Source organism: Sinocyclocheilus anshuiensis, unplaced genomic scaffold (assembly GCF_001515605.1).
Source record: "Sinocyclocheilus anshuiensis isolate Anshui unplaced genomic scaffold, SAMN03320099.WGS_v1.1 scaffold150, whole genome shotgun sequence".
In the NCBI taxonomy this organism is placed as follows: Eukaryota; Metazoa; Chordata; class Actinopteri; order Cypriniformes; family Cyprinidae; genus Sinocyclocheilus; species Sinocyclocheilus anshuiensis.
This window is the reverse complement of record NW_015546025.1, coordinates 324,167-350,082: the sequence shown is the minus strand read 5'-3', so window position 1 is coordinate 350,082 and position 25,916 is coordinate 324,167. Positions and strand designations below refer to the sequence as shown.

The following is a 25,916-nucleotide window of genomic DNA, read 5'->3' as shown; positions in this document are numbered from 1 at the left end:
TAAAACTTGCCAGGATGTTTTCATTCACTTTGAGCTGTGTTACATACTGCATGAAAGGTAATTTTTAAAATCCATAATAGGGGCACTTTAAGACAAAAACGAGTGTGTATTTGTGAATACTCATCAAAACGGACAATTCAACATAATTTTGTGTGTATGTCTCCGTTCATGCCACGTGAAAGAGAGCTGAATTCAGTCGTGCGCTGTGTGAGAAGCGCTTCTTTGTATGCGTGCTTTGGTTGTGCGCGTTCCGAAAACCGGACCGAATTGAGTTCTCTTTTCAAATGTATCCACATGTCTGCTCTTCTCTTACTCTCAGATATTGACATTTTTGAATGTTTTATGAGACGTGTAGCAAGTGTATGCTAGCTTATGTCCCGCCGGATAAATCAGTAGGCTGTTACACTTCAAATGTGCGCATCTGACCTCCCAACCACGCAGGAGATTAGTTTTGACTGGATCTCTTCCCAAATCATCCCCCTCTAACATTTTCGTCTCATTTTTATTCGTTGACGAAAATGTCAATAGATTGATTTGATTAGAATTGATTTTCGCCAGTTTTTGTCATTCAAAACAAGTTTTTATTTCATTGTCGTCTCGTTTTTGTCAGTGAAAAAATGTCGTTGACGAAAATGATTAACACTGCTAATTATATAAAACATGAAGACAGGCTAGTTGACTAGTCTATTTTGAAAACATAGTTTTACACATTCCTGGTAGATGTGCATTCATGTTTGTTTCTTATCAGGTGTTGTGGATGTGTTTGTGTGTGGCTGTGGAGCTGGATTACTACACTGATAAGAGCTGTTCGAGTATTTGGTCCAGTCTGCGCGCATGTCACTTCTCATCTCCTGTGCTGGGATGCTAGACTGTCCTCCTGCAGTGACATCTGCAGTCTCACTCACTCACCAAGCTAAACTTTTGAATGGTAGTGTCCGTTCATTCATTTAGTCTAGTGTTTTTCTATGAGTATTTTTTAACATATTTAGGAGTCATTAGTGGGGAAAAAGGACCTAGATTTTTATTTGAAATGGGACATTGCTTGAGTTCATTCCCCTGTGCCTTAACATTTTTAATCAGTCCTGCTCATTAATATCCTAAAATATGCCAATGCCAAACCAGGCTAATAAAGTTTTGAAGAGAGCATAAAGTGGAATTGGAGCAGATCTCAGCAGATGGTGTCAGAATTGGTGTGTGGTGCTCTTCTGTACTGCTAGAGCTCTTGAATGTGCTTGAGGCCGCATCAGGTGATAGATGCCGTGTTCATGAGAAAATCAATCAGCCGCTGGGTGACGGACGGCATTATGGGCGATGAGGCCATATTTTTTGATGGAGGCCAGAGTTAGTGCTGAGGAATAAACATTACTAGGCATGAGGGATGGAGCGCAGTATAAGAAATCACTGTAAGAGTGAGTGAACAAGCAGTCAACTTCACAGGTTTTTATACTTCAGTCATTTTCACGCAATAACCACATACACCTGAATATGAAAAGACAAAAATGTGCTTGAACAAAATGCAGTTGAAATATCAAATGTGATAGCATGTGATGTTTAAGACTGATTTGTGTTAGGGTCCCTGCTGGTCCTGAAAAAGCAAAATTCAGTTTTATCAAATTGAAGGACACTTTTTTTTTTATGTATATCTTAAATGCTATAATAAAAGTCTCAATTATCATTGAAGAGTTCTTATATTTTGGAACGGAAAAAACAAAGTCATGATATGGCCTAAATTGAATAACTACCTTTGCTACTTGGCGCTACTTGTTGCACATTCGCCATTTCAGAGCGGTTCACAATCAACAAATACCATTAATTTCTGTCAAACTATTGCTTATAGTCTACTTTTGATGAATTATAAGAGCGTTTACTTAATGGTGTTTATATTGATGGTTGTATCTTTAAATAAGCAGCAGGGAGTAGTCATGCATAGACGTTTCAAAATTCAGTGCCAGAGTCAGTGCATTTCTGGCTTGTTTATAATTAAAGGTCTTGCATTATGCATAAAATCTGGCTTTCTTGCTATTATTGGTATTTTGGTTACACAATAAACTGTATCTGGGATTTAATTCAACATAAATGTTTGTTCAGTATTTTTTTCAGTACAAAATGTATTCAGTATATAAATTTTACGAGTATCGACACAATAACCTGGTTATTAATTTTCTTTAAACACATTATTGCATCAGCAAATCCAATATGTCCAATTTGTCCAATATGTTTGTGCTGCTGGTTTTTAAAAGAAAGTCTTAAATTTGACATGAAATCCTCTGTAGATAACGGGTTGTGTTTGACTCGGCCTGTATTTGAACGACAAAATTAGGACGGTGCATAAAATTGACACCCACTTCATGAATATTCCAAGTGTCTTTGTAAAGAACAGGCCTTTTGCATTTTGCTGTTCAGAGGAAGATTATTCAAATTTGGATCTTGTCTTACATGTCCAAAGTTTTCTTAAATGTGTCGTTTCTTCCTAGTGAATGTAGTGGCATCAGTCTCCAAGTGATGTTCTCCTCCTCCTGTGCTGAGGAGAGATAGCGGTGCATGTGTTATTAGAGCTCTCGCGTTCTCTTTTTCTCTCTTATGTGCTCTCTTCCTCGGGCTGTAGCCATTCAGATCATCTGGCACAGGCATGCTATCGTGGAGGTTTACTGTTAGCGTTGCAGCATGGGTCCAGATGAAGGCAATTCTTAAGAGAGCTTCCCAGATTCATTCCCTCTAGGGCTCTATTTACATTACGTAATTATTGGTATCCATTAAACTCATGCTCTCTTTTCCTCTTGACATTAAACAGGATATAAAACTGAATGGCCGACTGAGTCATAACATCACCATTAAGCCACTGCATAGCATGCTGTAAGATAGGAATTAAACAGGATGGGCTCGGCTCTGAATTTTGGACACTTGTGAGCTTTGACGGCAGAAAAGACGATCATAACTTCAGTTGTATTCTGACTCTAAAACTTGAAATCAGCAGAAAATCAATGAAAGTGACTTTTGTTGATTTCAAGTTTTAGAGCCAGCATAAAACTGAAGTTATGATAGTCTTTTCTTCCCTGTTGTGACATTCGTCCAAATTAAATGGTTTCTCGAATGGGTGGGACTTTATTTTATTGTCCTTGCAGCCTCTTGTTGCGAGGGGGAGGGGATGGTTAATTTTTGATTAAAAATTACGAGGGCACATTAGGGTTGCCGCGATAGACTGTTCTAATGGTTATACCGGTGTTAAGCAACACCGGTTACGTCACTTTCCCACTGCGGCACCGACCCCCACCGTCGTTTTGATTTTTTTTATAGTAATAAAAATAATTTAGTTCAGTAAAAGAACAGACACTACAATTAAAAACTGAACGCGGCTGCTCAATGCAGCGTGACGAACGACAGTCTCATCACAGATCAGATTTCATTTCTCCAGTGAGGAGAGCCAGTCGAGCTGACTGACAAGAAGAGTGAGGTGAGGTGAGACAGACAAGACGATCGCGGATGATTTAGTTTTCGAAACGAAATGCAAAAGCGCCTGTTTGGCAATATTTTGGATTTTGAAAAGCCTGTTGACTTTTGCCATTTATCTAAGGTGATTTTGGAAGTTCTTTTTAAACATTCGTTTCTTATTTAATTGTTCCACAGTGTTTGCTGATGTTTACTTTATTTAAACTTTGTATAATTTATTGATTTTATTTGACAGCAAGGTGTATGCCGTGCCTCCAAGCTTTCTTATTCGTTTTGCTAATAAACATTCGTTCTTATTTATTTGGTTATATATTATACATGTTTACTTATTTCCAGTTTTGTATACCTATTTAAACTTTATGTAAGTTATTTTGTATTAGGCATAGCCTGCCCTATAGCATGGTGTATTTTTATTCATTTTGGTAATAAAAGTTCAATGTTTTATATATAGGCTAAAGTGAGTTTGACATTGTATTTTGTTGTTGCATTCAAGCAATTGACGCCGAATTGCCGCTAATTCAAAAGTGAAATTAAAATGCGCACGGCACTTTTAAGCTACTTAAAAGCGAAGGAAAGCGAGGAAAAGAGGGAAAATTCAAATGAACAATTGCTTTACACCGAATTGCCGCTATTTGAAAGTGAAAGTAAAATGCTCACGCTGCTTTTACAAGCTATTTAAAAGCGAAGGAAAGCAAGGAAAAGAGGGAACGCCCCTGTCCCCACAGGGATACCGGTATTACCGGTGTTGTCACACGTCGATTAACCGGTGGGAAAATTTCCTCACCGTCACAACCCTAGGGCACATACATTTTAAAAAGGTGATGTGCTTTTATAATAACCCAACTCCAAGTAAAATATGTTAAGATTTGCTGCCCCCCACCCCCCCGTCTCAACTAAATTATCTGCCAGCTCTTTATATAAAGTTTGATATATAATTCTATCTAAATTTATCCGCATACGATACAGTATACAGGGTTCGTATGGTGACGAAAAACCTGGAAATGTCTCTTTTATTTTAGATTTAATAAAAGATACTGAATAAAAACTGAGCGCTGTCATCGTTATATAATATATAATAAAGTCATATAATACACCGATAACAGGCCGACACTGTACTTAACACAGTACACAGATGCTAAATAAACTGACCTGCTGTCGCTCACTTGTCTGTGATTTATGCTGCAGTAGAGATTCATTAGAGCCTTTGATTCTTTTTCTTACTTGAACGGGTTTCACGCTACTGACTATAAATGTTATTTACCAAAAGGAAAATAGCAGTGGGCTTTTATCAGCTCTTGTGAAGCACTGAGACACTCCATTAGTGGTGCATCAGTGCTCTAAAGGCAAAAGGCTAGTGTCCGCTGCAGAACTGTCTGTTTAAATGAAAAGCTCTAAAAAGTTCATTGACTCAACTGCGTAACTAAAGTCTGTTCTCTCATTCTAAAGTGAGCGCTTTGAAAGCTATTAGTTTTAGTGTACAGTGCCGTTAAAGCACTAGCTCTTGTCATAGACACTAATGTGTGCCATGTTGCCCCCATGGGAAAAATTGTCCTTTTATATCTGCTAATTGAGTAGATTATTCTCGAAGCATGAAAAATATCAAATTTGCATTAATTAACGTTAGTGTACAGAGCTGCACAGACAATGCTGTGAGCTGTTATTAGTTTGATTTTCTTTGTGCGTCTTTGTTTTTGTTGCGGTTAGAGTGAAAGGACGGCCTCATGTCTTCATAGTGCTGTGAGAATTCATCTCTGCGCCACATTAAATTAATCCAGTCTTCCTGTTTCTAAGCATATTACTGATGTGACTGCTGTTTCAACAAAGAGCGGGGAGCAGATTGAATTATGTGTTTTAGCGTACTGCAGCGCTAAAACTGTGTGCATGTGGGATGCTGATGAATTAAATCAACCAGCCCACCTTGTTTTTTGATCCTCCGAGAGAATGAAATGAATTTCACTGCCAGTACCATTATGATGCTGTCATCATGTGGTCACCTGACCAAGCACCACTGGTCAGGGCCGTTGACATGTCAGCAGTGTATGACATGATATACTTCATCTTTTTTTTTTCTCTCTCTCAGAGAAACAGACCTCTTAAGTATTGTATTACTTACTGTATTCGTAATTTAAAAGCGAAACTTGTACGGCTTGTTGAGGTGAAAATTCCCACAGACTTGCATTGAAGTAAGTCAATTTTTATGACCTCATATTAAAATAGTTATTTAAAAAATTAAAAATATATAATATTTAAAATTAATTATTATATAATATGTATTACTATATGAGGGTTTCCACAGGTCCTTAAAAAGTCTTACATTTAGTACATTTCAAATTTAAAGGCACAATATGTACGTTTTCGCCGCTAGAGGTCGCATTTTCAAAACGATATCAAAGGCAAAGCTTGATGACGCTATAAAGGAGAGTGGAAAGATTGGAGATGTTGTTTTCACCATCCAGAGATATCCGAATCATGTTCACGGATGTAATGAATTATTTTTTTATTACCTTTAGCCTTCCAAAGTTATTCAAACAGCGAATAAATTATACAGAGAAAGCGAGCAAAGAACATTTACATTGTCAAGGACCAGTATATAACTGACTTCAGTCTAGCTATACACTGTTTGATGAATGAATCTCCTACTTACATCATACATCTGCACTTTGTTATTTATGATGAGAGAATTCGCGAGAGAGCAGAATTCAGTCAGTGAGTGCGCACTGAACAACGAAACTCCGGCGTTTCAGCGATGACTCATCTGAACGCCTCTGATTGGCTGCTGCGTTCATAAACTCAACAGACTCGTGTGTGATTGGTTATAATGCGCAACACTGTAAAAACGCGGAAAAAGAATCATGGTGCAAGATTGAGCAGATCTAAATTTAATGCTGCAGTCAACACTTTTCATTTCATTTTTATTTTATTCGCAACTGCCGTAATAGATTTAGTTTAACTGTACAGCAGCATTTTTGTCCACTTGTGTTGCCATAGTTTCTACAAGTGAAAACCGATAGCGTGGATATTACGTCATTGATAGGCAACAATGAACCGGGACGAGCAATTATTTAAAATTGGAATTTACAAATCCTTGGGAACTTTTGGGATAACTCACACACAACTACATGAAATATACAACACTGTGCAAGTGGTTTTTGGATATTTTATTATGAAAATCTTACATATTGTGCCTTTAAAAAAAGCTCTTAAAAAGTCTTGAATATGAGCTTAAAAATCCTGCAGATACCCTGTATATAATATTTTAAATGAATTTAGGTTTTACTATATGTGACGATAAGGCTTTATTTTCTTTAAAGATACAGTTGTTTTTTTAGTAAATGGACTGCACGTCAAACCCATGCAGTCAGATTTTATTGAACAGTGAATGGTCTGCAAGGTCTTAGTTATAAGGAATTAGCTCCTCCATAAATATTGTATGTAGTTGTTGGTAAAAAAGGCATTAGGTGTGTCCCAAATCGCATACTTATGCACTATTCTATAACGTTTTTTAGTGTAAATAGTGCGAGTTGTGCGTCCACACTGAACATTCCAAAAAGAAAAAGTGCACTTTAAATACCCGAATGATGCACTTAACCAAAAAAATGAAGTGTGGCGTGTCGGGCACTTCATGCACTCAACTGTCGCAGCTTTAATTACGTAGCGAAGGGGGAGGGGCTATCAGACTCTGAATTATATAAGGTTATTTTGTCATTCATAATCATACACTACAGTACATAGTCCATAAGTACATAGTGTATAGTGCGTCATTTGGGACACAGCTATTATTTCTACAATAAAATAAGAACAATAATATTTATATGGTTATAAAATTGTTTTTAAAATTTCTGAATTTAACTTGGCCATTGTGTGTGTTGTCTTGTACAATATAAAAAACTAAAAATAAATTAATTATTTTAATAATTTAATTGTAGTTCAAATTAATATATTTAAAATACTGTTTTAAATGTAAAATATTTGTTAGTTAAACTTAATATAAAACTATCTATATGAACTATAAAAAAGTGCTTAAAAATTGAAACATGAAAAGAATTAAACAGCACTCGTCCTCATTTAATGTAATAATAAAAAGTTAAAAGAACAGCATTTATTTAAAAAAAAAAATATTTCTAACAATGTCTTTTCTAAAAAAATATTTTCTAACAAAGTCTTTACTACCACTTTTATCAATTTAACATATCCTTGCTGAATAAAAGTATTAATTTCTTTAAAAAAAAAAAAATTTCTAACAATGTCTTTTCTAAAAAAATATTTTCTAACAAAGTCTTTACTACCACTTTTATCAATTTAACATATCCTTGCTGAATAAAAGTATTAATTTCTTTAAAAAAAAAAAAAATTCTGACCCCAAACTTTTGAATGTTAGTGTATATTGTCACAAAAAAAATTCTATTTGAAATAAATGCTGTTCTTTTTAACTTTTTATTCATCAAAGAATTAATCCTTTCTTTGACAACTTTGTTAAAAGAGATGATGTAAAATTGTCCTGCTTCATAACAAAACAGTAAACAATGAGTAAATTGTGAAATAATAGCTACAAAATAATAAGTTTATGTTCGAATATTTCCAGTTCTGGGCAAGATGACTAACTTGTCATATTTCAGGATGGCTCTTTCACCTCTATCCCATGCAGCTCTTAATTTGTGCAGGAGTTCCCTTCTTCTCAACTGAAGAGCCTCAGAAAAGTCTTCATTAATAAAAATATTTGTACCCTTTAACTTGGCTGAGTCAGACCTTGTCAGACCTGTCCTTGCTACATTCAAATAATTTTAAATGAATCTTTGGCCATGAATGAAAAAAGTCCATGTTTTTCATTGAAACACCGGCACGGACTTGTAAAGCAGACAGCCGTGAGGAGCTGTTCCTCTCTAACACTGGCCATGCTAAACCCAGGGAGATCCTCTCTGAAGCATCGGCTGGCAGATGCCTGAGGGCAGGACTCGCCTCATGAAGGACTGTTCAATGATCAGAGCATTCCCCCCTGGAGCACCAAACACTGCCACCTCTCTTTACTTCCCATCAGTAATATCCCTGTTCTGACACGGCCAAGATGGCAGCTACAGGAAATTCCTGATCCTGTGTCCTCGGGGCAGGAGAAAGCTAGGAGTGCAGCCCTGGATTTAGGACCTCTGGATGAGGGAGCGAGAGCGATGTTCTCCATAAAGAGCTCATCACTCAGACTCACACGGCGAGGCAGCCTGTCTGCTTAGGGTTTTAATGATCTCAGAGACCCTAGTTATCCACAGCACAGTCCATCAGCCCTGCCGCTGAACCACCGCAAGAAGCCAAGCAGATCTCTTTGTGTTCAACTTCCTGGATCTCCTGGTTGAAAGCTGAGGGAGAAGGTTGGTGGTGGTTTTGAGTTTGCTGCTGGGTGCTGATGCAACAGGGTTGATGTGTGTGTGAGCAAAGAGCCCTTGTGTCTTTGACCCATTCTCCTGCTGTGCTTATGGAAAATCCTGTGATTGATTCCAGGAACGTATCCGTCTTGTTGTACACATCATCTCTATGGCAACCTTCATCTCCAGGCGAACGCTGATATTTGATTTTCAGTCTATGAAATATAGCTGGCTACTTTTTCCTGGAAGTTGAAGCCATTGGGGACTGAGCCAGACGAGCTTTTAATTTGGACGGAGCTGACTGATGCTTCAAGAACTGGCTTTGAAGAGCAAATGATCCTTTGAAGCTTTGTATAATGCTAGATTTGTACATTTTCTGAAGAAAATGTGAGTTTGTTTGCTTGTGCGAAACTGCGGTGTATGTGTGGTTGTCAGAGCGTTGCTATCAGGCTGCCAAGAGGTTGTGTACAAGTTAGTGTTAAATCTTGTCAAATTACCAATTAAGTTTTACTAAAAAACGGCAAAAACTGAAAAAAAAGGCCAGACAAGGCCGTCACGATTACTCAACTAAAATTAAGTACTTTGTTTTAAAAAAAAATTGTGTATCAGGTAATAATACTGCAAGTGACACATTCCACAGACGTCCCATGTTTCATAGAAATACATAAAAATTACATATTTGCATTATTAGACAATTTTCTACCATCCAGCGTTTATACAGTACTGGAAGGTAGGCATTAATTAAAACTCTTTTTCATCAAATAAATGTATGAATACATCAATATGTTTCTAAATATGAAGTATGTTGTTCATTGGTGATTTAAAAAAAAAAAAGTCCAAACCCAGCTTTGAGTTTGCATGATTTGATGTCAACATGTTTGATGTTCAAGAAATTACAGTCGCTGTAGCATTTCTGTCGATTAATTGAGTTAGAGGACCTTTTGAATTAAATGGAGTTTGGTCAAGAATAAATAAGGATTAGAAGTTCATCCACATAATCATCATTACAAGTAATGGTTTAAAATGAAAATGATTTGACTAATTTGCTTGATGTTAAAGCATGTACTATTACCTGATGTATTTTAACATTATTGTTCAAAAGAACCATAAGAGTACTTACTTTAGAGAAAGTACTCTTTAATGCGTTATTGATCAAGTTATTATTTCCCCATTAAAATGCATATCTGCATTTTAAGACATTTTAAAGGCTATTGTTCACTTGGTCTATTTTTATCACTTAGCACACACACACACAAATCAGTTTACTCGATTAACCATCAAAATAAATGGCTTATAACGCGATTAATCACCAAAATAAGCAATAGTGAAAGCTCTAGACAAGACAAAAATGGACATATTGATGATGATTAAATGCTTTTTATTAAAACATACTGTTGACAAAAACAAGAATTAGTTAGAATGAATGAATGAGTGATGCATTTATATAGTGCTTTCTTTTTGACAGTATAGTGTCCCCATCACTATACTGGGGCGTTAGGAGCCACGCAGACCACAGGGTGAGCACCCCCTGCTGGCCTCACTGCTGGCCTAGAACAGCATGGCAAGATATGATGAAATATTGACTAAAGTTTAAGGACATTAAAATTAAGTCTAATCGTTTAGAAAAGTCACAGCACACCTCTCCCTAATAAGGTCTAATGTCAGGATCTGTAAGTGTGAGCAGTAGTAAGCGTGAAGCTTGCCTCAGCAAACACCAGTAATTATTGCTCATCAACAATACAACAACAATATCATGCTGTTGCATACAAATGCATACAGACAACAGGTGTCTCACTTTAGATTGCATGTGGATTGCAGATTCACAGACGTGTTTCCTGCAACATAAATGTGTGGCGTTGTAGCGTGGATTCGGTCCCTGAGGGCCAATTAGAGCATGATGTGGGAGGAGAGATGAAAAGCTGTTGTCTCTCCATACTTATGTGTGTTTTTCTGTCTATGTGTACACACATTCATGGGCATTCATTCTGGCTGCTTAGCTGTGAAAAGGCCTCGGTTGCCATATTAACTATCGGCAAAAGTATGCACACATTCCTCCCCTGCCTCTTCACACTTACGGCTTTGTTCAGAAATGGGACAGAATCAAGTATTCAGTAGTGCTCATCATCAGCTTTCATTAATTAATTATTAGTCTGAGAAGAGGTCTGTTCGGGAACACTATGGGATGTGCAGCAGACTGTTAAAGAGCGCAATAATTAACATTTTGAAATGTTTAACAACAGCAGTATTATTTGATATATTTTGCTTTTTTTTTTAATAATCCAAAATCAACCTTGGCACTTGAGTCTTTTGTTTTGAGTGTTTAAAATTGATGCTTTTTCAGGTTTAATGGCAAGTGAAGCTTCTTTCTTTTTTCCTTAAAGGGGTCATATGATGCTGCTAAAAAGAACATTATTTTGTGTATTTGGTGTAATGAAATGTGTTTATGTGGTTTAAGGTTAAAAAAACACATTATTTTCCACATACTGTACATTATTGTTTCTCCTCTATGCCCCGCCTTTCTGAAACGCGTCGATTTTTACAAAGCTCATCATTCTGAAAAGCAAGGTGTGCTCTGATTGGCCAGCTATCCAGTGCGTTGTGATTGGCCGAATACCTCAAGCGTGTGACGGAAATGTTACGCCCCTACCATATTGTTGATGCCGTGTCCGGCGGGAGCGACGAGACAAAAACATTAAAACCCATTATAAACGAGGCATTTGTTGCATCCAGTGGGGACATAATTACGGATTATAATGACTTATAACTGTCTTTTTACGCGTTCCGTTGCATCGCGCCGCGTAAACATAAAACCATGTCTGCATTTGTGATCGGAGAAATGACAAACAACAAGACCTACTCTACACTGCCCAAAAAACTCAGTGAATCATTAGTGGCAAATTCTTTAAATATTAAAAACCTACTTACAGTCTGTGAGTCAGAATAGCCGGCATTGTAGTCTACTCTACCAGGATCAGAAAACAGTCCTCCATAAAATGTGCTGCACACATCTGGATATTTGGGTTAAACTGTTCTGGAACAGTGTTGTGAATACAACTTAACCACTGATTTCTAGTCGTGTCCTCTGTTGGAAGGCCAAACAAAGTAGTTTCGCTTTCACAAGTTTCAAGTTTTGTCATTTACTCAGCATCATGTCTTTGCAAAACTGTTTTCTGCTATTTTTTTTATGGCGTATTAAAGCAGGCAGAATGTTCACTCTGCTCTTTGGATGGTGACCAGGGTCTTTCCAGCTCCAAAAAGGACAACATCTTGAAAGCACCAAAAATTTAGTGTTTTTGGTGAACTGTTATTTTAATCAAAGAACTTAACCATTGGTTGCTCCATGGGGATTGTCCCTGTAAGTCATTTTTGATCAAAGTTTCAATTAGTACATCTAAATTAGGCTACATGCTCAAGAGAAATCAGCATGAGTCTTGTAGTTGAGAGTGCCTACTGCTGAGAATTATCACACATACTCACACAAATATCCTAAATGATGCTGTTTCATCTTCTAACTATGGTACTAGAGGACTTTGTCTTTATAACTTGCCTTAAAGTAGTCAGATATTTAGATACTTGACTTGCATACAATTTTCCTCATCATTTTTAAAATCTAATGCAAATTAAAGTGTGACCCAAAACAGTAAAGGTGCAGTAAGCAATTTCTGCGAAACACTGTTGATATCGGCAATCATAATAAACCCACCCCTACCCAAAAGAGAAACGCCTTTGTGGCTCCTACCCCAAATTCACGAACACGCTATGCAACAAAAACAAATACAGTTTTCTAGATCAGCTCCGAGCTCCCTATATTACACTATAGAAAAAAGAACAAATCTATTACAAATTTGACATATAATACAGACAATAAGGGGTTACAGCAATCACAAAAAGCCAAACAGAAAGAAAACGCAAAGATGACATGACAAGCAAGAGTTTGTTTTTAGTCGGCAGAAACCAACTCAGTGGTATTAAAACAACAGTATACATTGGCTGTGTGCAACATAGCGAAACCAATGTTACTCAAGTAAATAATGCCCCCTATTGCTGATTGGTTAAGTGGTGCTGTCTGATCGTCCTCTTTGTTTTTTTTTCCCACACAGCCAGAACTATGTGTACACACAATATTTTTTTCAGCACACAAAGAGCAGGCAGCTAGCAGATATTCACAAAATTATTTGTTTGGTTGTCGATTCCAATTTTCGACATTAGAACTCACTGCGCCTTTAAAATGATATTTCACTCAAATATGAAAATTCTGTCTTCATTCACTCACCCTCATGTCATTCCAAACCCATAAGACTTTTTCCACTTGAAGATATTTTTAATAATGAAACCCAAGATGTTTCTGCATTGAAAGATCATTCCAACAAAACATTGACACTTCAGAAAGTTCATAAAGGCATTGTAAGAAATCCATATGAATCAATCAGTGCAATCCAACATACAGTACAAACATTTATTAAAAAAACATACACCGAGCTCATCAAAAATGGAAAATGGAAGCGGGAACATGTTTGCACTACATGCAAGAACAAACCTCATTGGTTCTTGCTCACTTTTGAGTTTCCGTTTTCCATATTTGATGAGCTCTGTGTATATGTGTGTTTTTCAGTCTGGTTCTAATGAGAGCACCTGGAGATTTGGTTTGGTGCTCCTCCTGCAATAGTATTATTGCACTTTATTTATTTACAGGGTGGCCGTGGGTCCTTAAAAAGTCTTAATGTCTTCAAGTTTTCCTTTAAAAAAGGCCTTAATAAGTCTTCATGTCTTAAATATTTTTGGTCATATTACCTCAAAAATTTCTCCAGTCTCACGGACCCAGTGACTGTTTACAATCATTGGACAGACAGAAGATTTTTTCCCCGCTGTAGTTGCGCGTTTTCAGAGAGAATTGCAGCAGCAGAATCCAGCCGAACACCAAGTTTACTGAAAAATGGCTTGAATTTTACTTGCCCGACGGGACAAATAGCCTGATTAAAACTTAAGTGACAAAAAATAACTAGTTACGCACTGAAACATGAGAATGATTCTTCTGATTTTATTACATTCAGTTTAAACAGCTTAACTTTCATGGAGAAATACCGGCACACATAAAGAAACTCACAGAACAAACATACTGTCAACCCTGTATTAAAGATGGTGCTTTCAGAGCATTGCTGCTAATGGATTTCCTTGAGTTTCATAAGTCTTCACCCATCTGCACATTGTACAGTTCCTCCAGTGGCTTTCAGAGGATTTTTAAGGCGTAAGGCCGCCACTTAACGCCATGGCAACAGACCTGTAGGTGCTGTTTTACATTCAATCTCCTCAGCTGGTGAATATTATGAGCTGTGGAATAACGTACAGAAGAGGCCCATTATTGCACTCTTAACGGATCCATCAGAACTCCCTGAACAGCCCAGCGTGATTTTAAAGGCTTATAGAGCCAGAGAAAGAGTATGGTATACTCCCAATCTGATTTAATTACCGCTGCCCATGTCTTGGGTCCGTTCTCAATGGAAACAAACAGCGAATGAAGTAAATGTCGATTAAAAAGGATTTGGATTTGTGATGTCCCAAGAGATCCGTTTAGAAGATCCTTCCACTCGTTTCCTCACTAATGATGATTTCACTAGCGTGTGTATGAATGGCACGTTTATGAAGTTAATGAGGCAGAAAACTTTGCCTGTTGACTGCTTAATGAAGGTGCTAGCGAGCAACGCTCTCCAAGTCTGAGGTTCCTCATGGAAATGTGCATTCGTATTTTATTCCAGTGGTTAAATAAAGATAAATGAGAAATTTCACTGTAATGACTGTTTAGTTACTTTGTAATTGTCGTTAAATGGTGACTTTTCCCCTTACTGTAGATGAGCGCAGCTGCATTTCTCATGCATGCTGTAATTGATGTATCACTGCCGCTGCATTCGGGGGCTTCTGGGTAAATGGATGATCTTTGAATAGGGCCGGTGTCTTTTTATGTCCTCCCAGAACAGACCTGTGATGGATTAAACACGGTGAACAACTGTTGAGATGATGAATGATGAGCTGCACGGACTTCCTCCCTCTCATATCGGCCTCTCGCTTTCACTCGTTTCTCTGTGTAGTGCACCTCTGAACTGCATTTCTGCAAAGTTTTGTTTCTTCCGAAGCACAATATGAACAAAACGGTGCTCATTTTTATGATAAAGCGATAGATCGATCACTCAAAAATGACAGTTTACAGAGAACAGCGACTATACATTTCAATCTAGATGATTGGGAATATAGAGATTACATGTTACAGATTACTTATTTTATCTAAATCTATTAGATGTTTGACCTGTTTTGTCATCTGCCTGTAAATTATGTCTGAAAAGTACTCACTGCTTCATATTTATGTGAAGTTATGAAATGCAGATCAGCTTAGTTTCCTCTGTTGTTTTATTTAATCTGCTTGTTACAGGTCACACTGTGGTTCTGTGGGAGCAATCATGTGTCCTACATTAAACTCTAATGAGAGCAGTGTCAATAATCCTGACTTTTATAGCTGTTTGGGTTAATTATGGGTGTTTTATGGTTTCAGGGCTAGAGATTAGTTGGTTTATGATGAGCAGTGTTAAGCTGAAAGTTTTACGCTCTTAAATTGCTTATAAATTAATAAATGCTGGCAGCATGTCAAGAGTGATTTGAGTCGCTTCTCTCTGAGCTGTTAGTGTGGTGATGTTTTTATGTCACTATATACCATACTAAGAGCAACAAATATATACTTCAATAAGTTTGGGGTCATTAAGATTTTTTTAACGACCACAAGATATTTAATTTTTTGTGCTCACCAAGGCTGCATTTATTTGATTAAAAGTGCAGTAAAACAGAAATATTGTGGAATATTATTAAACTGTTTTCTATTGTAATATATGTTAAAATGTAATTTATTGCTGAATTTTCAGCATCATTACTCCAGTCTTCAGTGTCACATGATCCTACAGAAATCATTCTGATATGCTGATTTGCTGCTCAAGAAACATTCTTATTATTTTTCATGATTCTTTGATAAATAGAATGTTCAAAAGAACAGCATTTATTTGAAATAGAAATCTTTTGTAACATTATAAATGTCTTTACTGTTATTATTGATCAATTTAATGTGACCTTTATGAAAAAAAGTATAAATTTCTTTAAAACTTAAAACCCCAAATGGATGAATTTGAATGGTAGTGATATATATAAAAAAAGGTTACGGTATATGCTCATTATATTCACTTTACGTCGACTTCAGGAAGCCTCATAGCAGAATGACAGGATTGAGAGGGGATAAATGAGTGACATTACATATCCAAAAGTGTGTTGTAAACACAATCATCATGCTTACCCTTTCCTCGCCTACTTCCTCTTTCCACTACCAGCATGTTGTTGAAAAACTAAACTAACTTGAAACATTAACTGACCTAAAACATTCATACTGTCCTTTTGCTGCCCTGAAAGCACTGCTATTTCTTATTTTTTCCATCAGAAGCTCTGACTGTGTGGTTTAATTAATTCCAAGTTAATGGAGTCATCTTAAAATCACCGAGCCTTAAATCTGTTACATAGACCTGCCTAGAGCCATCGAAGCTTCAGGTCAGTCCACGATCCTCCTGCTGTGTGCTGCAGTGCTTTAATGGAGACCGTACAGCACTGTCTGACATCCTGCTGTTTAAAGAGCATCCAGTGAAACAGACCAGCGGACGCAGAATGAGGATTTAAAGGACCAGATGAAATTGTTGAATAATTTTTCCTGCATTGTCATATGCATTGTCATATATCCTGTTCACACAGTTGCATATGGGAACATATCATCATGTAATCAATATAGGATCCATTTGTATCTGCAGTTTGTTTTGTCAACAAGGAGTTTAATATCATACTAATGTTTAAAAGGTGGGTGTAAGTATAAGAATATTAAGAAATTTATACTTTTTTCCAAGGATGCATTAAATTGATCGAAAAGTAACAGCAAGTACATTAATAATGATACAGAAGAGTTCTATTTCAAATAAATGCTGTTCTTTTGAACTCTCCAGTCATCAAACAATCCTGAAAAAATGGTTTCCACAAAAATATGAAGCAGCACAATTGTTTTTAACACTAATAATAATCAGAAATGTTTCTTGAGCAGAAAATCAGCCTGTTATACTGAGTTCTGAAGGATCATGTGTGGATTAAAGATGCTGAAAATTCAGCTTTGATCACAGGAATAAATTACTTTTTATAATATATAACGATAGAAAGAAGTTTTTACTGTATTTTGGATCAGATAAATGCAGACTTCATGAGCAGAAGGGATCTTATTGACATCAAAACAAACACAAGGACTAAAAGCTACAAACAGTCATTTTGCTGGGTTTTCTCCAGCTTCTTGTCCAGTACCCAGAGAGCAGGAAAGATCGTGCTGCTGTGATGATGCTTGTGTACATTTTAGACTCTTTTCAGAATATTTTTTATGAGCTGTGTGCTTAGTTGGCACAAAATCTCTCTGTAAACCATTTTTCAGTTCAAGCTGCGATCCCAACAGTGCGGTCTGTCTTTGTGAATGCTACAGTAAACAAACTCCATGATGTCTGAAACGATCTTCTGAATGCCGACTGCAAACATTCACGCCTCATTCACTTGTTAGGCTGACCTCTTCTTCACACTGATACTTGAAGATGCATCAGGACAAAACGTGACACTTATTGACCAGCATGGTCCACTACATGCATGTGCAACCATCAATTACCCCCTCCATCTTCAGTCAATACTGCCCGTCATGGTGCTTAACACATGGCCGTATGAGAACGAAGCCTCGTGGGTTCAATCGAACACACATCACTAAACCTCCAGGGTTGATCGAATGCCTCTTTTGTGGCTTTAAAACAGTGATGGGCAAACTTGGCCCTTCCAGGCCACTTTCCTGGAGAGATTTGGTCCAACCCTGATAAAACTCACCTGCCTGTAGCTTTCTAGTAGTCTTGAAGACAATGATTGGCTGGTTCAGGTGTGTTTGATTAGGGTTGGAGCTAAACTCCGAAGGAAAGTGACCTGGAAGGGCCAAGTTTGCCCACCCCTGCTTTAAAAGGATAGTTCAGCCAAAAAAAATGCACTTCTGTAATCATTTACTCACCTGTATGATATTCTTTCTTCAGTTTCCACTTTTGAGATCCACAGAAGAAAGAAAATACAGATTTGGAGCGACATGAGGGCAAGAAATGATGAAACCGTTTTCATTTTTTCGTCTCTTTAATGATGGTGTTGTGCTTTTGTTCTTTCTGTATTTTCCATATTTCTTTTTCTCTCTGTCTTATACTTTCTCTTTTGTCTTTCTCTCCTCGTCACTGCGCTTTTTCTCTAGATCTTTCTCCTGGCTATGAGGGCTTTGCCCTGTTTAAATCTTTCAGGTGCATTCAGAGGGAACAAACTCTGAGCCAGCCGAGTTTCTGCAGTCACATCCTCCTCCCACAAGCCCATTCTCTCATTCTCGCCGCCTTTGTGCTTATGTAATCTGTTTCTTGTAGACAGTGAGAGACTGAGACAGAATGTAAGAAACAGGGATATTCCTTCCTTTGCTCTGTTATGCCGCTGTGCCATTAGTGACGAGTCTATTTGCGGCCCTCCATGCGTCCCACTGGTTTTCCAGTCTGACAGCACTATTCCCAGTGGAGAAGGTGGTCTTTGTTGAGGCATCCCAAGCATGCATATTATTTTCAGATGTGTGATGTGTTGAGTCAGCAGGGTCACAGAAAGCTGTCGCTGGGTGAGTGTTGATCCATTGTCAGAAACCTCTCTAGACAAATCAACAGCACAGCATTTCTTTGTAGTCTGAAGATGCGGTTTCATGCAAACTTTTGGTTTTACTTTTGGTCAGCGTTGAGTTCAGGTGTAATTTTTGTGCAATTGTCAGCAGAAACATTGATTTGTCTTTCTCCAAATGCTGTTATGGGGTCGTGATCCCATTATTGCACAAAAAAATACCATCTTTGGCTCTTTCTGTGCAAGCATTTCTGTAGTTCAAATTTGCAATTTGGGGTGTGCGATATCACGATTTTTAATCGTGGACATTTAAAATGTCTCCACAGTCTGCTTTTGAAGAAATATCGTAGTATCGTGCTGTGCTCATTTGCAGTTCTGGCATCTCTGTCTCAGTATACTGAACAATGCCACATACATTCACATCAAATATTAACTCAGCGGTAGCGTTACACTCATGGGACACTGCACTTATTCACAATCACAAAAGTACATTATTTTGCATGTGCTTTAAAGCCTTGCCGGTTAAACATTTAATTTGCGTGCTGTTCTGACGTGCACTTTTTCTGAGCGTGTACACCTGAAGTGCGCGCACACACACTAAAAAGCCTGTCAAACAGCACCTGAGTACTAGACTGAGTTATCTTTCTAGTCTGATTGCGATAATAATGTGAAAAACACACAAAGTTGGTTATGTCTAAAGTGAAAGTAAAAAGTGAGAAAAAAAAACAGATGCGTGCCTGTGTATTAGATTTGTGCAGCTCTTAAAGGGATAGTTCTCCCAAAAATGAAGATTCTATCATTAATTACTCACCCTCATGACATTCCAAACCTGAAAGACCTTGGTTCATCTTCAGAACACAAATTAAGATATTTTTGATGAAATCCAAGAGCTTTCTGACCCTGCATAGACAGCAACGCAATAGAAATGTTCAAGGCCCAGAAAGGTAGTGAGGACATTGTTAAAATAGTCCATGTGACATCAGTGGTTCAACTGTAATGTTATGAAGCTACGAGAATACTTTCTGTGCGCAGAGAAAACAAAAATAACGACTTTATTCAACAATTTCTTCTCTTCCGTGTCAGTCGACACACGTTCACGAGAGTATCACGACACATGCGTGTGGTGCTGCTGATGCAGGAGCCGGCGTTCTGACGTAGAACTCGCTGGTTCTCGTGTCTGAGCTGGAGTCATGTTCAGCGGGAAACTGCTAACTTCAGAACGCCGTCCTGCGTATAACTCATAGCCGAAACATGCTGCGACTGCCTCCATAACCTGCCCATAAACAAACAGTAAACAGCTCTGAGGACATGTTTTAACATCCAAAGTAATAATATTCTTTATCTTTATGAATAAAATAATTTATTTTAGGCAAAGCATCAGGGTCTTCCATCACGCAAAAAGACCGATGCGACACTCGTTTAGGTGATTCATACGAGCCCGCCTTGTGTTGCTTTGCATAAAATTTAGCAATATACAGCACAGTAACGATTTTATAGATAAAATTAAATGTACACAAACCTGTATTTTACCGAAGAAATGCATCAATTCGATGGCGCTTAGAACCAGTGTTAATTTCGTTGACGAATAATTTTCGTCATAATTTGTCAACGACATTTTTTTCACCGACGATAACGAACTAAAACTCTTCTTGAATGACAAAAACTATGATGAAAATCTATTGATATTTTCGTCAATGAATAAAAACGAGATAAAAATGTTAGGGAGGGAAGATTTGGGAAGAGATTCATTTAGAACGAATCTGCTGCATAGGGACATGAGCTAAAATACACTTGCTGCACGTCGCATAAAACGTACAGAAATGTCAATATGTGGGAGTAAGAGAAGAGCAGACGTGGATAAATCTGACGACGCAAGAGAAAACTCAATTTGGTCCGGTTTTCAGAGCGCAGACACTGAAGCATACACACACAGAAAGCGCGTCTCACAGCGCGCGAGTACTCTTTCGTGTCGCATGAACGGAGAATTACACACAAAATTATGTCGAATTGTAAACACAGTTGATTACGTCTTAAGTGAACGTAAACAGCAGGGAGTTGGAGTGTTTGATAGTATTTTGGGTGCTGTCATCATATCGCTACACCATACAATTTGCAGAAAGAGAAAGCTGAAAAGGTTTTGAGGTTAATGTGTTACAAATAAATCAAGCACAAAGCTTGAGATATTATTTTAACCTGGTGAAATATAAATGACAAAGCGCGTGAAACTATATTAGTTTCTATTTTTTTAAATCCATCTGGACCATAGAACGTTACTCTCAAAGCCTTGACATCCGGGTATCCGGGAGATAAGTCAGTATACACATACAGAAAGTGCGTCTCACAGCGCGCGAGTACTCTTTCGTGTCGCATGAACGGAGAATTACACACAAAATTATGTCGAATTGTAAACACAGTTGATTACGTCTTAAGTGAACGTAAACAGCAGGGAGAACGTGTCTCAATACATTGCATCCATTGCAGGTGTGCTTTGGTTTTAAAGGGACAGCAGCCTAATTTAGTTGCTATTGTCCGAGTCATTGATGTCAATCAGGCAACTAAAGAAAGACAGAAAATCAGGCACTGCTCTTGACTGAAAAACTTTAGTAGCCCTAAAGATTAATCTAAATTTATTTATGAAAATAAATGTCTGCTTGAAAGAATGAAGAATATGGTAAACTGGACCATAGAACAGGACTCTCAAAGCCTTGACATCATATCCAGGAGATAAGTCAGTAAATTCGAGTAAAATCACAGGCTTCGCTTATCCTGTGCGAATGCACCACACGAAATTCAGAGGTGGGGGGGTAATTTCAAAATCACATAAGGTCCCCAGATAATACTAATCCCGTGCGAATAGGGCTTATGACTAAAACTAAATCAAAATTTGCTGTCAATAAATCAATAAATAACTGGGTTACATCTGACCCAAGCGGCAACCTTCCGGTCTCTCTCTTGAATCCAACAGAAAGACAGAAAATCAGGCACTGCTCTTGACTGAAAAACTTTAGTAGCCCTAAAGATTAATCTAAATTTATTTATGAATAAATATGTCTGCTTGAAAGAATGAAGAATATGGTAAACAGGTTGCTATAAAAAATGCATAATTAGCCTATATAACCATAGGTATTTCATTGAAAAGAAGACCATGTTCTTGTTCTTTATGAGAAGTGGTTTTATTTAATTTTAACATAAAGGCATGTTGTGTGTCACCGCCGTTAAATCGGTGTCTCATAACAAAACCTTAATATCAAACCTATATAATGAGTTTGGAAATTTTAGAGAAATGCTTAATAAATGCATTACGCTGTAACTAAACCCATTCGATTTTAGCCGACTAAATTTACTCTAGATTTAGTCTACTAAAATATTATGATATTTAGTCAACTAAAACTAAAAACAATTCAGATGACTAAAATATGACTAAAACTAAATGGCATTTTAGTCAAAAGACTATGATGAAAACTAAATCAAAATTTGCTGTCAAAATGAACACTGGATTTATGTAAAAAGACCCAGTCAATAACTGTATATCATTTTTCGAGGTTTTTGTTTCCTGTGCGCCTTTTTATCCATCTTTCGCGAAGAATGGAGCTGCGTTGGAGTGGTTGATAGTATTTTGGGTGCTGTCATATCGCTACACCATACAATTTGCAGAAAGAGAAAGCTGAAAAGGTTTTGAGGTTAATGTGTTACAAATAAATCAAGTACAAAGCTTGAGATATTATTTTAACCTGGTGAAATATAAATGACAAAGCGCGTGAAACTATATTAGTTTCTATTTTTTTAAATCCATCTGGACCATAGAACGTTACTCTCAAAGCCTTGACATCCGGGTATCCGGGAGATAAGTCAGTAAATTCGAGTAAAATCACAGGCTTCGCTTATCCTGTGCGAATGCACCACACGAAATTCAGAGGTGGGGGGGTAATTTCAAAATCACATAAGGTCCCCAGATAATACTAATCCCGTGCGAATAGGGCTTATGACTAAAACTAAATCAAAATTTGCTGTCAATAAATCAATAAATAACTGGGTTACATCTGACCCAAGCGGCAACCTTCCGGTCTCTCTCTTGAATCCAACACGGAAGTGACTTAAACTGCAATTCATCGACTGGCCGCTAGAGACTGGCCCCAAAAGGGAGTCAAATCCCATAGACCCCCATGTTAAAATGCCCAACTTTACAGCAGAAAAAAATGTTTACAGCCTGGTACAAAAAGTGGTTTTGGTCTATATTGCTAATTTTGCCCATCATGACAACTGTGAGGGGGTGAATTTTTTTTATAACTCATCCATTTAAATTATATTAAGCCTTAAAGTTCTGAATAATTAAGGGCGTGGCCACTTGAGTGACAGGTGGATTGCTGTCACCACTGTCGAGCTAGGAGGCCGTGGTTTCAGCAAACAGCGATTATCCAGGAGTGACAAAATACAATATATTAAAAAACAAGGTTAAAACTAAGAACAACAAAAACTACCAGATTTGCAAAACTTTGCAAATATGTTCCAGATTTGAGGCCATTTAATTTAATTTGTGTTGTCTTCACAGTGTTTCACATCATTTGTCAGACTTGAGATATGAAGCAACTAAAGTAATTTTTATGTAAATCTCTTATTATAGTTTTTTTTTTTTTTTATAGTTAATGAATATGTTGTTGTTGTTGGCTAATTTTCACTTTCATAATAGTTTTAGTTAATGATAATGATGATAACTTGACAAGGAGCTCCCATATGCAACTTTTTTTCCTTTACTGTTATAGTAAAGAAAGACAGTTATATCAGTACTTCAACTTCTGACTTATATCTGATATCAGATTTACCCACATTAAATATCACATAAAGCAAGGGGAATAATGGCTGAATAACATTGCTGTGCTTTGGACTGTGGTTTGACTGAAGATGTAAAACTGGACTTTCTGTGGTGTTGCGAATCACTGTTAAACTAACGTCTGCAGTTTGTGTGCACATTGAAAGAGCTTCCAGAACTTTGTGAGGCAAACTTCCTGTTTGTAATTCTTCCAATTATCCTAGGTACAGACAGAAATGATGTGAACACAACACAGAGCCTCATTTCCCCCGTTCAGTCCATAAATATCAAACACAGGGGTCTGCTCCATTGTCAGGTTGACTTGCTTTCCTAATGTTTTCCGTTTTCTGTCCTTCCTTTGCTTTTATCTAGTATTCATGTAGTCGGACTGGTTCTTTATCAGCAGGTGGTAGTGGATTCATCATTACACTAAATGTGAGACACATACTCTCCAGTGATCAAAGCAGCTGTCTATACTATCAGCACACTATCTGGCAACCAAGACCACTTTGAACCAATGAGCTTTTCTCTCCAAACTTCTTTGACTAACGAGCATCACTGACCGACGCCTCTGTGTTTCTATCTTTAGGGGCCACAAAAGGAAACTGGAGGAGGCCAGAGAAGATAACGCCGATAATGATGATGATGATGGCTGCTCCAGTAAAGACTCCAATGAGGATGAGGAGGGCAGCAGCTCGGAGGCTGATGAGATGGCTGCTGCGCTGGAGGCGGAGCTAAATGATTTCATGTGAGCTGATTGGATGACGATGCATATGAACTATTCTGTGTTCTCATAAGGTACCTGAGACAAAACATGCGTTTGTGTCGCTGTTATACAGCGCAAGTAAGTGTGTGCGTGTGTGTGTGTGAATAAAACGAATGGATTTACAAAGTAGATAGATATGTACAGATAGAGTTTTAGTTGGACAAGTCCAACACAGTCATTTTATTGTGAATTTACTTACAGTACGTAGAGGTGTGGGTGAAGTATAGCTTCTGTGTCTGATGTTTTACTTAGTTTCTGTTCCAAAATAAATTTTTATATAAATGAAATGAAATATTTCAACTAATTGGTAATGAATGCCAAAGAGTCTGAAGCGGGTCTGCAGCTGAGAGCTGAGAGATGTTTGGAAGGGTTTGTGGTCCTCACCAGCAGTCAAACTCAGACGTCCAAATGTGTCCAGTGTCGTCTCTTTCCTTTGGTTTCGTACGTCGTTTCGTGACTGACACTGTGCTGCACCAATCCCAGAATACCAGCACCTTTAGACACGCCCACAGCCACTATTACCAAAAAACTCACAACTGCTACACCACGTGAAGAACTGCTGAGAACATGAAATGTAAAATCAGTTCATCGGTAATAAGCGTGCAACAAAAGATCTTATTTACACCGTTATGGTTCGCGACTGATTTGTTACGATTGTTTGCATATTAAAGGAGTAGTTCACAACAATTGCTTTTATAGTTCTGTCATCATTTACTCACCCTTGTGTCGTTACAAAGCAAGAAACACAAAATGAGATATTAGGCAGAATGTCTGAGCTGCTTGTTTCATACAGTGTTAATGCCACAGTCCAAAATGAGCACCTTACATATCCTTTACAAATCCATAATTTACATCTTCTGAAGCCATAAGATAGCTTTATGTGAAGAAAATACAGGAAAGTCTTTGTCCTCTTAAAAGTTTAACATCATGAAATTTGGTCACAAATGGATATCAGTGCACCATTTTAATAGTCCATATGGCTTTTCAGATCGTAGATAAAACAGCTGCTCAGACGTTCTGCGCCTTTTTTCATTTTTTACAAAAGAAAGGAGACACTTTGGAACAGCATGAGCGAGAGTAAATGATGACGGACTTGTCATGTTTGAGTGAACTGTTCCTGTAACTACCTGCAAATTGATGCTTCTGATCTTAATGCTCCTAAGATGACATTGAAATGCCACTTTTTACTCTGTGATGTCAGCGTACCGATATCTTCATTTGGCTTCAGGTGCTGATAGTGAACACTGTGGCAGCGTTAAACCGGGTGTTTGGTTGGCTCTCGTGCCACCCTGAACCATCACTGTACACACTGATCAGATCTGGACATGTAGGCATCAAGACTACCCGTCTAAGACCAGTCTCATGAATTCACTGGATCTAGCTGGTTTTCTTCTGCCGAGCTGCTTGAACGATGAGACGTCCAGATCTAACTCAGTTTCAAATGTTTCTCAGAGGTTTGTGCACCTCATCTGTCTGTGTTGTTTTTGACTGATTTGACGGATTTTCTTTCACTTTCATTGTGGTGTTGTTATTTTCAACAATGTAAAGTATTTGTATAATCTATTTCGTACTTGACAAAGAAAATGCTTTTCATTTAATAAAGATTTGTTTTATATACCAGTGTTTTGAGGGGTTTTTTGTATTGTAGATGACCTCAATGCTATATTGTAAGAAATCAGAAGTTGAGAAAACTCAAAAACTTGAGGCAGCCAGCTTAAATATACTCAACATATTGGAAAAATTTTGTATTAACCTAACAGTTAAAGCAGGTCTGTGCAAACTTCAGTTCTAAAAACGTTAAAAAAATATATACTGTAACTTG

The 25,916-nt window shown here is 37.6% G+C and overlaps 1 protein-coding gene across 1 annotated transcript in view; it reads left to right on the top strand.

The window, feature by feature from the left end:
- Positions 1 to 25,694, top strand: part of LOC107698650 (RNA polymerase II subunit A C-terminal domain phosphatase-like) — a 127,008-nt gene extending 101,314 nt beyond the window's left edge. Inside the window, exon 13 of the mRNA XM_016499722.1 lies at positions 23,918 to 25,694. Coding sequence (XP_016355208.1) covers positions 23,918 to 24,080 — 163 coding nt within the window. The 3' untranslated portion in view covers positions 24,081 to 25,694. The remainder of the gene's footprint in view (positions 1 to 23,917) is intronic.
- The last annotated feature ends 222 nt before the right edge of the window (positions 25,695 to 25,916 follow it).